Source organism: Typopeltis vanoorti, chromosome 6 (genome assembly GCF_054136105.1).
Source record: "Typopeltis vanoorti isolate ZY-2024b chromosome 6, IOZ_Tvanoo_1.0, whole genome shotgun sequence".
Taxonomy (NCBI): domain Eukaryota; kingdom Metazoa; phylum Arthropoda; class Arachnida; order Uropygi; family Thelyphonidae; genus Typopeltis; species Typopeltis vanoorti.
The window spans coordinates 54,520,808-54,534,067 of NC_143554.1; the positions used below are offsets into that span (position 1 = coordinate 54,520,808).

General features: G+C 36.3%; 1 protein-coding gene across 1 annotated transcript in view; it reads left to right on the forward strand.

Annotated features, from left to right (window-relative positions):
• Nucleotides 1-13,260, forward strand: part of LOC150105460 (2-amino-3-carboxymuconate-6-semialdehyde decarboxylase-like) — a 130,587-nt gene that overhangs the window by 71,555 nt on the left and 45,772 nt on the right. Inside the window, exon 6 of the mRNA XM_090394163.1 lies at nucleotides 5,303-5,445. Coding sequence (XP_090250289.1) covers nucleotides 5,303-5,445 — 143 coding nt within the window. The remainder of the gene's footprint in view (nucleotides 1-5,302; nucleotides 5,446-13,260) is intronic.

A 13,260-nucleotide genomic window follows, 5' to 3' on the forward strand; every position in this document is an offset into this window, starting at 1 on the left:
CTTTAACCTTTTCTCCAAAATTTCCAAAACATTTTTGTGTCTGGCATTTGTTTCCTACTTTATTGTTTAAATCTCTAACAAGAACCAGTTTCCCCTCTTTATGTCAACAGCATTTTCCAATGATTTGAGAAACATTCCTCTGCTCCTTCCTTTCTGTAGGATCACAGGCATAATTCATATTGTCCAATTCCCCAGTTTTGATATTCTCTCACTTTATTTGAAATTTCTTGCCATTCAAAATATTCACCTTTGTTCTGGGTATCGAATGCTATAGCTCCTCCTTCCTTTCGCTGATTACACACTTGTATACATGCCATAAACAGCCGTGGATTCAATCATTGTGATAACAGTGATTGTTATGACACATTGGAATACTGTTATGAAATGCACCTAATTTTTTTGTTTTTTTAATGGCTGTCCCACACATGGTAAAAGAGCCTACAGCAAACAGATGCCATGTGAAGGTCAGGAATAATTAATCTGATGGTTGTATTCCTTTTTTGAAGTTGATGATTGTAGTCCTTTGGAAATGCTTACTGAGGGAGACTTCCACAGAATTGAGATGGAACGAATGAAAGATGATTTGGAGTAGCAGGTTCAGTAAGTCATGCAATTTGACTGTAAAAGGATGCTGAGCAGATGTGATACAATTTCTTTAGATCTAGCAGAAATATGAGGCATAATGGATGCTAATTCTGCTGAACAATGACCAGGAAATGTCTATAGAAGAGACACAATGCAGAAATTTATCTTCTATGAGACAGTGGCTGAAGAGTCTGTAAGAGAAGTATCATTTATTCATTTATCTGAACAGCATCAAGAATATTTAGGGAGGTCTTAGGTGCCCTCCCCTACCCCATACATGACAGCAGTATTCCAACAAGGGTCAGATTTGGGATATGTGTAGAGTAAGTAACTGTATGCCAAGCCTTTTGGAAGCTGTTGATGCTATAGAAGTGATGTGATTGTGCCAGGAAAGTTTTGGAGTAAGAGTCAATCCAAGAGGAGAGATTTAGTCTTGACTGTTAAGCTCAACATTCTTAAAAGTAAGAGGAGAAGATCTGAAGTCTTTTTTTTTTTATGGGAAAAGAAACAAAACTGTGTTTTGGAAGCAATGAAGTTGACTAGGTTGCTTTCATCCCAATCATGGATACTCTGAAAATTAGTGTTCAGGTGCTTATTATAGATTTTGAAGCATTGAGATGTTTGAGCACTGCAAGGTCTGTCACATGAATAGAATGCGTGCAATGTGCTATCATCAGCAAAACTGCAAATGCGAGCAGGTCATTTATATAAATCAAGAAGAGGACTGATGAAATGACAGAGCCCTGAGTGACACCAGTATTGACAGAAAAGTCTGAGGATAGAACACCATCCACAGGGATCAATCTGAGAGAAAACTAGTGATCCTTTTACACAAGGATAAAGAGAGTCCAAATGATGGTAACTTATTGAGAAGCCCTTGATGCCAAACCCTATCAAAAGCCTTCGATATGTCAAGAGCAACAGCACAGGTTTCTCCAAACTTTCCACAGAATGGGTCCAAATGTGACTAACTTTGGCTTGGAGATCTTCGGTCAGCAACAAAATAAAATAAATCATAATTTCAGTTCTTAAGAAAGATTCCGGTAATTGGACCACGTTTATTAAGATAACAATAAAAAAAAACCCAACAAGTTTCATAAGTCATTTGACTTACATCTTCAGGGGTCAAAGGTAACTAAAAGTTTAAACATGAGAAATTACTCAAAATAGTTCATTTTATGCAGTTGTGGCCATCTAACTGTTCATCGAATGCAGATTCAGTGCAATGCTAAGTTTGAACAATGCTGGATGCTGTCACGTTCTGTTGTTCACGTTCACATTGTCCGAGGTCTGACTTGGGTATATTTATTATCAATGATGACCAAACTTGGTGTAGAATTAGGCCCTGGTTTTTGTTGCATTGCGTTGGAATTCTAAGCATGTTTGCAGCTTCTTTAAATTTTCTTATGTAACAAATTTTTTCAATGTAAGACATGTTTGTTTTTTGCCAGAGTACATTATGGCTGGTGGAAGTTGTATGGTATGCTAGGCCTGATTTGTGTTCTCTTCTTTTTTGGTGTTCGTTCATGCAAATTTCCCCTGATCTTCCCGTCTGGCCGTGTAGCAGATGCCACAGGAACAATGAATTTTATAAACACCTAGTTTTTTTAAAGGATGATGTGGAGGTTATGTTTGTTTAGTAATTTGCCCATTTTGTCTGTAACATTCTTGATGTATGGAAGTGTGATTGCGTTCTTGAAATCTTGCTTTTGTGAGATGCTTGTAGGAGGTGCATTGAGGATTCTTTTTATTGTTTTAGGTTCATAACCATTTTTTTTTTTTTTTTGAGGATCTGTGTTAAATATTGAAATTCTTCATTTCTCTGTTTTTCTGTGCTGGAAATATTACAAGCTCTATCCCTCAAGGTTTTAATTAAACTTATTTTTTGTGAGGGGTGGGGTGGTGGTGTGAGGCTGCATTAAGAAATCTTCCTGTGTTGGTGGGTTTTCTATAGATGGAGAAAGATAATTTACTATCTTTTTCATTGACTTCTATTAGGATATCAAGAAAGGGAATTTTTTATGTTCTTCTTGTTCCAAAGTAAATTTTATGTTGTTGTGTATATTATTCAGGTAATCTTTGAAAGCAGTTAGTTCTTCTGTTGTTTCTGGCCATATGATGAAAATATTGTCTACACAGCTTAGCCAAATTTTCGGTTTTTTATGATAATTGTTTAAAGCATTATTTTCAAAATGTTCCGTATATATAGGTTAGCGCTAAAGCCAGGGGGAGCCAATCCTTCTTTTTGTTCCCAAAATTTGTCTTGATACATGAAAAAAGTATTTTTTATGCAATGTTTATAAAGTTCTACGATGTCCGGAAGAAAAAGGTCTTCAAGGAGATTCACTGTTTTATTTCTGGGAACATTTGTAAACAGGTTGATTACATCCAAACTTGCTAAGATGTCTGAAGGTGTCGGAATCTTTCTTATGAACTGCTAATCCACAGAAACCTACGCCTACAATTTCAGTTGTTTTGCAATGGGGGGGGATAATCCTTTGAGCCATAATACTTTCTCTAGCAGATGGCATTGTAAGAGAGGATAGAAAAGTGGATACAAGAAGTTTCCAAAAAGTAAGGTAACGCTTTTTTTCCCCTTAATAATGGTGAAAGGGAATGAAATAAAACACAGTAGACAGATAGACTTGTTAATAACATTAAAAAAGACAGCCATTGCAGTGTGGATCTACTGTCATCTCACAGGCTAATTCCAGTTGCAAAATGGCAGCTACCTTGCAAGTGTGGTCCAAAACAGGTGTCCATGAAGTTGTTAATTTTTTGCAAGCAAAAGGGGCTTACCAAGCGACATTCATGAATTGGTTGATGTGTATGGCAAAAAGGTGATGTCAAAGCAGGTGTGTTTTTGGTGCAAAGAATTTAAAGCTGGCCATGGTGATATTGAAGATCAACATCAGACAAGTCTTCATCGAGTAAGACAGAAGACATTTTGTGCATTAAGGGCATTGTTCTTGAAGACCGATGAGCGAAACTGCATGAAATTGCACAAATGGTGAACTTGAGTAAGGGCACTGTTTATGAAACTGTTCATGATGTCAGCTTTCGAAAGGTGTGCTCCCGCTGGGTGCCTTGACAATTATCAGAGGAGCACAAGGCAACATATATGAGGATGTGTCTGCAGAATCTGCTCAATGCAACAAGAAAGGTGAAGGTTTTCTCACTCACCTAGTCACTAGAGACAAAATGTGGGTTCAACACTTTACTCCGGAAAGCAAACAAGACAAGAGTAAACCTGGAAACGGCCACAACCTCCTGTGTGCAAAAAATTCAAACTGTCCCCACTGTCTAAAAAGTCATGGCCACAGTGTTCTGGGATTGCCAAGGCATTCTGTTGGTGGACTTATTGCTGAAGTGAGCAACAATCAGTGCAAAGATTTACTGTGCAATGTTGGACAAACTGAAAGTCAACATTCGACACAGATGACTAGGACTCCTGGCAAGGGGCATGATTTTGGTGCACAGCAATGCTACTCCACACACACAGTGCACACCATTCATGAGTGGCTGCACCGTAATCATTGAGAAACTCTGCCCCCCCCCCAGACTTAGCGCTTTCAGATTTTCCATTTCAGAACTTCCTCATCACTATTGATGAGGAAGTTCATCAGGCAGTGCGATGTTGGCATGGGCTTCTTCAGTACTGGTATTGATAAACTGATCCATTGTTGGGATAAATGCATCAATAAATTTGGAGACTTTGTGGAGAAGTAGTGTATGTTCACTTATTTCTTGGTGTATACTTTCAGTTTCTATTATTAAACATTCTCAAGAAAGATAAAAACATATTACCTTACTTTTTTTGGGAAACCTTCTTGTGTTACGTTATCCTAAAGTCAAGAGACACCAGATTTAAGTCTGTTAATTTTGAAGTCCAACATAATAGTGATCCAAAATCATTTGGTTATTTTTATTTACTGATTGTTAACAGAATTAACATTGCTTTGAAACTGTAAAGCTTCAAAGCAATGTAGTTCTGGCACACATGACTGTCTTGGAAAGAAACAGAAGTTCAGTTCCCATTTGTTAAGGAAGGACTGTTATATATCGTTTTTTCAAACAGGATCAGTAGTCTCTTATGAAGACAAAGTTTTTTTTTTTTTTTTCTCATTAAAATTCCAATTTTATCTTTTGTAGAATAGGAAAGACTGGCTCTGAACAAACACGTTTGACTAACATAACAGACTGGGAACAGTTACATTTGGTTATTTAGAATAATTCCAGATCTTTGAAGTCGCTGTGCTATGTCTATTAATTGCATGTGTCTGGTGCTATTTGTAGAAACACTTAATTTCTGAGAGGAAGTGGAGACAGTACTGTCCAGCTTGCTCTAAATCTGATCATCATCCTTTGCAGCATGTATAAATGAAACTCCTTGATGTCCTAAATAAGTATTAAAAGGATTTCAAATGATTAATATCAAAAAGTTTCCCATAATCTGTGTAATATATGTTCAAATTTTTGATGTGGTATGTATTTGAAAAAAAAAAAAAAAAATTTTTTTTTTTTTCCAACTTGTGTGACATCCCTACTTGTTTCTAATAACTTAATTTCCTCCTTTTCATCTTATAATTGTAAAATTAAAAGGATCCATTTTGAGCACAATGTTTGTTAGTAACAAAAGAAAAGAGCTGTCACTCATGGTTAAATGACAGTAATCTCAATCTTATTTTTGTGTTTAATCCTTTCCAAATGCCCTTAGGTATGCCTGCTGAAACTACTACAGCAATGTGTAGCATGATATTTGGTGGGGTTCTAGAGAGATTTCCTCGGTTGAAAGTATGCTTTGCTCATGGAGGAGGTGCTTTTCCTTACACCCTTGGTAGAATACAACATGGATTTGAGGCAAGTATTGCTGAATATATTAATATTTAATAAAATATTAACCTATTGTGTAATTAAGTACAGTGGATAGCTGCTTAGCATGATGCTTGCTTATTGTGATTTTTCTTTTAGAACACAATCTCAACTAAATCATTGTCAAATCTACTTAACTATGATTTTCCAAGACACAGGATTTTTTAAGTTGTAATGAGTGCAATTTCACATTGCCTGTTTGTGACAAGCATGTATTCAGGAGAAAAACACTGAACCTCAAGATGTCACACCATAAAATGAATATTACACAGAAATTGTTGGAAGTTTTTTCACTTGGTTATACTATCAATTAAAGATGCCAAGAAATTATATTCTTGGTTTAATCCTCCATCCAAGTGTAAGCAAACAAAGTTTTGTACCTGAAGTATTTTCAGGACAAGGCAACTCATATATAGAGGCTAATGACTTCATATCACTTGCCTTAGTATCACATAATGCAAAGCACATGTTCTTACAGACATGTATAATGCTATGCATTATGCATGCACTATGCATTATTATACAAGTCTGTAGGGAATATGTGCTTTGCATTATGGGATACTAAGGCAAGTGATGTGAAGTCATTAGCCTCTATGTACGAGTTGCCCTGTCCTGAAAATACTTCAGGCATAAAACTTTGTTTGCTTACACTTGGATGGAGGATTAAACCAAGAATATAATTTCCTGGCATTTTTAATTTATATTAAACAGAAATGTTCACTCATTGTATTATTTCATGCTCCAAATTTTGAGCTGCTTTTTCTATATATTTATGTATTGGATTAGAGATTTGTTTTTGCTTCCACTTTAGAGAGGAAGAAAGTATCTTCAACTTTTCACCTGGTGTCATTCACTATATCAAAACGTATTGTATGGGTATCACCAAAGGAAAAAAAAAAAAAAAAACAGAAGTGCAATAAAACCTTCTGTAGTCATGCATGGCACATAATACTTTCATTTAAGAGGTTACATTCACAGGGTTGAGCTGACCTCATATGCAAGGTACCTAAGGTTTTTCATCCTACAAAACTGGCAAACTAGCTAGAAGAACACACATATTTAACAGACATAATACATTGGCCGCATAGCCTTTGTTGATTTGGCCATAATTCCAACTCAATCCAACAACTCTTATAGTACAGATAGATGCATCATTGTCAACAGTGAAAGGTATCAATAATAAGAACTTGCAAAGTATGCTAAAAGTCCATAAAAGTATTACTTGGTTACTAAAGCAGGAGATCTTACTCCTCTCAAAAAAAAAAGAAAACCGATAAAGTGGTTTGCAAATCAACATAAAATATACAGAAATGATAAGTCAGAAGAGAATAAAGTGATCAGATGTTAAGCATGACACTAAGTAAAGAGATTGCACACAAAGAGTACAATAGAATGAGGATACAAGGATTATCTCCCCCCCCCCCCCCTTGTCCTTTCTCCTCCTTCCATTACATGAAAAATTCTATCTACTGATATCCTGTACGATCCTTTCAGAAGTTTGTAAATCTCAATCATATCATCTCCTGTTTGCAGTCCCCAAATTATAGTTTGCTCACTGTTTGTAGGTCTCTCCTTGGCATTTTGCCAAGAATAGTAGATTCATGCTGAAGGGGAGAAAGAAATGAAGGAAGTACGAATGGGTCGCCAACATGCGAAATCACATGCTTTCTTGTCTGTCGCTGTATATATATCTGTATAAGAAGAGCTATTCACGAATTTTACGTGGCCGAGAAAAGAGTGCCAACTGTTCCGAAATTGATTCCTGTGCTTAAAGAAAAAATTTATTTTTCTTGGAAAAGAGAAACTTTAAGGAAAATACTTCATGAAATCAGATTTTGTTTTGAAAAGTCCCAGAATAAAAGGAAACTGCAGTATTTGAGAGCAATAAGACGTTTCAGGGAGGAGAAAAGACCAATTTGTGTGTGGGTGGAGAAATGGGATTTTTACCGAATTCAAACTTACTATACAAAGCCAATTCAACTACTGGAGATTAACATGGTAAAATGAATTCTACGATCTTCGAAAAGTGGGCAGAAGAAAAACTGATTTCAAACCTTCCTAAAAATGCTGTTGTTATAATTGATAACGCTTCATATCACTCTATTCAATTAAACAAAGTTCCAAATTGTTCTAATAAGAAGCAAGTTCTTATGGATTGGCTCTCTGCAAATAACATTTCTCATTCCCCATATATGCAAAAAATTGAATTGCTTAATTTGGTCAAAAGAAACTCGCCCACAACTAAACTATTTAAATTCGACACGATGCTCAAAGAGCATGGATTTCTAGCTTTGAGGCTACCACCATATCATTGCAATATTAATGCTACTGAGTATGTTTAGGCAGAAGTGAAAAGTTTTATTCGCCATCGCAATGTAACTGGGAATACTGGCATGTCGAAACTTTTTAAGCTTTCAGAACAGGCGATTAAAAGTATTACAGTTCAAAACTGGGGAAAATATTGCTCTCATGTCACCTCATTGGAAAATATGTATTGGGAGAGAGATGGAATTATTGAAGAATTATGTGAACCTTTGGTGATCAGTTTAAGTGAAAGTGATGCCGATTCAGATGACTCTGAAGATTAAAAGGATTTGATAATGGTATTTTTTTTCCAACATTTTTTTTGCATGGGTTTGTTAAAAGAGTCACAAGTCATAAATAAATAATTGGGTTAGGACATTAAAGTGTCTCAGTTCTCTCAACTGTAAGTTTAGAATATTTAAGTTCATTTGAAAAAAATTTCTGTTTTTCTGTATAATTATTTTTGTTTTATAGAAAACTTTCTTAAAAATAAATTCCATTAAATTTTTGTTTTATGCTATAACTTTTTTAATTTTGTTAATATTCTATGTACATTTTTCCAACTGTTATACAAGCAAAATAGTTACACTTTAAAAACAGCAATGTTCGTGAAAGAAAAGCTTAATTTTCTGACCTGTAATAATAAACAAACTCATCCCAGAAGACAGATTGATTACCCTATTATTGGAATGGATTCTCCTTTTTCTGACATGCGCAGAAGTGTTGAAGGATCTCTAATCGGTGGGTGAACTATATCAATATCTTCATAATCTGTATTCTGCAATCCTGATATCATTTGTAACTCTCCTTTGCATTCCATCCACTGTATCAGAATCACTACGGAAACAAGGAGACCAGACCCATGAACAATAGTCCAAGTGAGGGCTTTATCATGGCTTTGTGTAGAGGCAAAATTTCCTTCTTATCTTTGCATGTCATCATTTCAACTTTACAATTATCCTGAGTTGTATTTGCAATCTTTGCTATATGTCCCTTGAATTTCAACTTTCTGTTTAGTAAAACTCGAAGATCCCTAGCCTGACCAGTTTCTTCTAGCATAATCCCACATTGGGTATCTAATCATCTGAAGTGCATGACTTTACATTTACTAACATTAAACTGTAGCCATTTTCACATGCCAAACAATTTGCCTGTTCAAGTCATTGTGAGTACTGCATATCAGCTGCACTCCTAATTACCCTACCCGTCTTTGCATCATCAGCAAATAGCTGTATGTCGCATGCCAAGTCTTTTCCAACGTCATTAATGTAGACTGAATAACAATTGGCCAAGGACTTATTCTTGTGACATACCACTGGTTACCTTAAATCTTGCAGCCTCACATCCCCCATATACTACTTTTTTTGATATGTCAGTCAGCTAGCCATCCTCTTATCCATTTCCATATCCTCCAATATATGCAACAGTCTTCCATGCTGTATTCTGTCAAAAGCCTTAGCAAAGTCCAAAAATATCATGGTGTATAAATTACCCTCATCTTACTCAACAGTAACTTTATTATAGAATGTGAGCAAGTTGCTAAAACATAACCTTCCCTAGTAGTAAACTCATGCTGTTCACTGCAAAGTAGGGATTCTCTGTCAACCCATTTGTGTATGCAAGCCCTAACCAACTTTTCCCAATTTTTCACCCCTACAACATTGATACTGATAAGTCAATAGTTGGAAACATCAGTCTTTGTACCATCCTTATGCAATGGTGATCACCATACATTCTTTCATTCCTGTGGAATCTTCCTGTTCTGAGACTCAAATTATATAGCCTGGCAAAAGGAATAGCCAGTTCAGCTGATGCTCTTTTAGAATCTGTGCTGATATCTCATCAGTCCATATTGCCAAATTTTTATTAAGTTTGTGCAACAGCTCTAGTACTTCCTCATGTTTAGAAGTAGCAATGAGCTCAATGTTGCATATACCAGATTGATAGCCTTTAGTAGATTTTGTCACTCATTAGTTGAACAATCTCTTCTGCATCTGTTCATCTGCATTCAGTAGTTATTCTTTCATATTCATTCTTTCTTGTAATTGCAACATAACAATAGAATTCTTTTGGGTTATCTTTTGCTTACAGAGCCATTATGTTTCCATACAACAGTTATGACTCTTCTTGCCTGTTCCTTATGATATTCGTAACTAACATCATCATCCTTATGTACACAGTATTCCTTCTACATAATCATTTTCTAATGAATCTCTTAATAACTTAACAAGATTATGCATCCACTGTTTATTCTTCAAACTGTAGAGACACAATCCAATATTGTATCATTGGACTTCTAGGAGGTGTCATCTAATAATAATAATTTTTTAAATGCTTGCCATGCACAGTTGATATCCTTCCCATGGTACAGAACCCAACATTCTCCTATACATGCAGAAATTTTACATACAGGCAAATTGCTCGACTTTTTTTTTCCCCAAGCAACCACTAAAATTACTTGAACTTTATACAGTAAAAAACCAGTTTTTCTTATAGAGAATGCACTTCAGTTTTCTTGCCAAAAATGCTTAATGGTTTAATCAAATTAACAAATAATGATTTCATAGATGGAGTTGTATTTTGTTTTAGAATAGATTGGCAATTTTTTTTATAATTTTTAAATTGTTAAAAGAAATATTAATTACACTTTAATTTTAAGTATTAATTATATTCCATTTTTTGAGTAGGCCTACTCAAATATTTAACAAACATTTTATATTTCATTTAAAAAAAATCAAAATGTAATTTATAGAACACCATCTGTACACCATATTATCACATAATGAGACAACATGTAGATAATTTTGTTGGGGGAGGGGTCCCATTTCTTGTGAAATATGCTTACAATGTTTTTTGTAATCCTAGATAATCAAAGTACATAGACATCCACTGTGCCTCCTGAAATACAGAGGAGGTATTCCTTCTCAAATGCAATATTCTGTTTCAGAAATACATCCAACTCATTGGATCAATAGACAGCTTGCACTATTTTCCATTACAGCATGGGTCCCGTAGAACTAATACTGCTTTAAGCTGTTATAAACATTAAAAGCTCGAAACCTTCATGAAAGCAAACTGAATTTCCAAATCGAATAATGCCACTATCAGTAGACAAAGGAAATGATGGGAGATCATTATTATTATTCCAGTCAACTCCAAGGAATCCTTAGACTCATTGAGGGAGGCTCTAAACATCATGTTAAGAACTATTCAGCATTTGCACAGTATCTATCATACTTTGCTTTGAACTCATTCACCAATCATGGCACCCACAACAGACTCTGGCAGCTTATTCCACTCATTCACTACTCTCCAAGTAAAAAACCTAGTTCTAACAACATCCTTGCTAACTCTTGCTCAGTTTCCATGGATGGCTAGTTCTCCCACCGCCACACCTATTCTGAAAAATTTCCTCTGAATTAATCGTGTAAAAACTCCTCAGTAATTTGAATGTCTCAATCATATCACCCCTTTTCTGCCTATCAACCAGTTTCTGTAACCCACAAATCTTCAATGTTCTCAATAAGGTTCATTCCACAGACCTGCTACCATCTTGGACACCTTGCCTCTGGATCCTCTCTATCTCCTCCCCATCACCAAGAAACCCTAGCACCCAGTAGTGAAGATGGGATCTTATCAAGGCTTGATAAAGAGGAACAATAACTTGCTTGTCTCTGCTCGTCAAAATATTCTTCAGTAACCAAGTGATCTGATGAGCTGCTTTAGCCATTTTTGCTATGTGCCCCTAAACTTTAACTCCTTATCCATTAACACTTCCAAGTCTCTGGCTTCGTCAATTTCCTGGTGTACAGTTCCACCAATGTAGTATACTGCTGATAATCTTTTCGCACCAAAATGCATAACCTTACACTTTGCCACATTAAACTGACGTCCATTCTCCTTAGCCCAGTCTGCCAATCTATCCATCCCTATCAGTTTACTGATTAGGATTCCATGTGGTATCCTGTCAAAGGCCATTACTAAGTCCAGCAGTATCACTGTAAACCCATTACCAATTCAGCTGTCGCTGTATCATGAAACATGAGCAAGTTACTTAGGCATGATCTACCTTTGCAAAATCATGCTGCCCCCCCCCCCCCATCATTTCCATCTATCCATTCCTGTATTTTGCTCTTCACCAACTTCTCCAATACTTGGAACAAGTCCTGATATGGTGATCGGTCGGTAATTTGCTACAGCAGCCTTGGAGCTTCCTTTATGCAATGGAACCATTTTCCCTTCTTTCCACCCCCCCCCCCCCCTCAGGACTAACCCAGAGATGAGACTTAGATTAAACAATATGGTCAGCGGCACTGACAATTCCTTTGCCGCTTGATGTAAGACTCGAGCTTGTATACCATCCAATCCCACAGATGTATTCACATTAAGCTATTCACCTCCATTTCATTCACCTCGGTTCCCGTATAAGCCATCGGTTCCTTCATTCCTGCAATATCACTGCCTTGATGATATGCTCTTGCAAAGTGTTCTCTTAGTAATTTTTTACTATTTTGACTGATTCAGTTACCTTCCCGCCATCGGCATTCCTTAAAATCATTCTGCTGTATACATTTTTTCTTTTATTTGCAGCATATCGAAAGAACTGTTTGGGATGCCTGCAGGTTACCTTTCTCCTTAAATTCCCTCCATAATTATTTCTTTTATTGCAGCTCCAGCTTAATGAGTGTTATTCATTCATTTAACTGCTACTTGATTTACTCTCCTGACTCTAGGTATGCAGTCAGCAATTACCTCAATCACTCTTTTACCACTTCCCATTCACTATCAATATCCAGCCTTTGCAGTTTTACATGCCATGGCACTGATCTAAGTAATCTCCTAAGCTTGTCATACTTAACAGCCTGCCAATCCCACACATACCCTGTCTTAACTGAAAATTTCCACACATTTGACCACCTCCTAGGTCAAGACCATATGATCGCTCTCACCGGTTGGAGACAATGTGGTCATATTCGTTATAGACAAGTTCTCAGATGATTACTAGATCAATCACTCTCGAACACTAGCATATTACATTACATGCTGTCTCAAGGAATTTTCCCTTAGTAACCTGCATAAAATCCATTTTCTTCCTCCTATCATCAATAACACTCCCCCTCCCCCATTCTTTTCTCTCTATCCTTCCTGAACACACCATACCCTTAATATTCTATCCCACTAACTATATCATCTTCTGTTAGCCATGTCTCACTATCTCACTAATGCCAATAACCCTTGGTTGGGTTGAGCCAACCAAGACCAAAAATTCCTCCTGCTTGTTCCTAATGCTCCTGGCATTAATGTATATAAAGTGCAAAAGCCCCTAGGCCCACCCCTATCCTGATGTCCCATATTAACTATTCCATTCTGGTTCATTACTATTGTTACTAACCCAGGCATATTATACACATTCTGCCTCACTGACGTTTGCATATCCACTTTGTTAATGTAAGGCAGGAACCATACATTAACAAAGGAAAAAACTAGAAGAGTATGAAA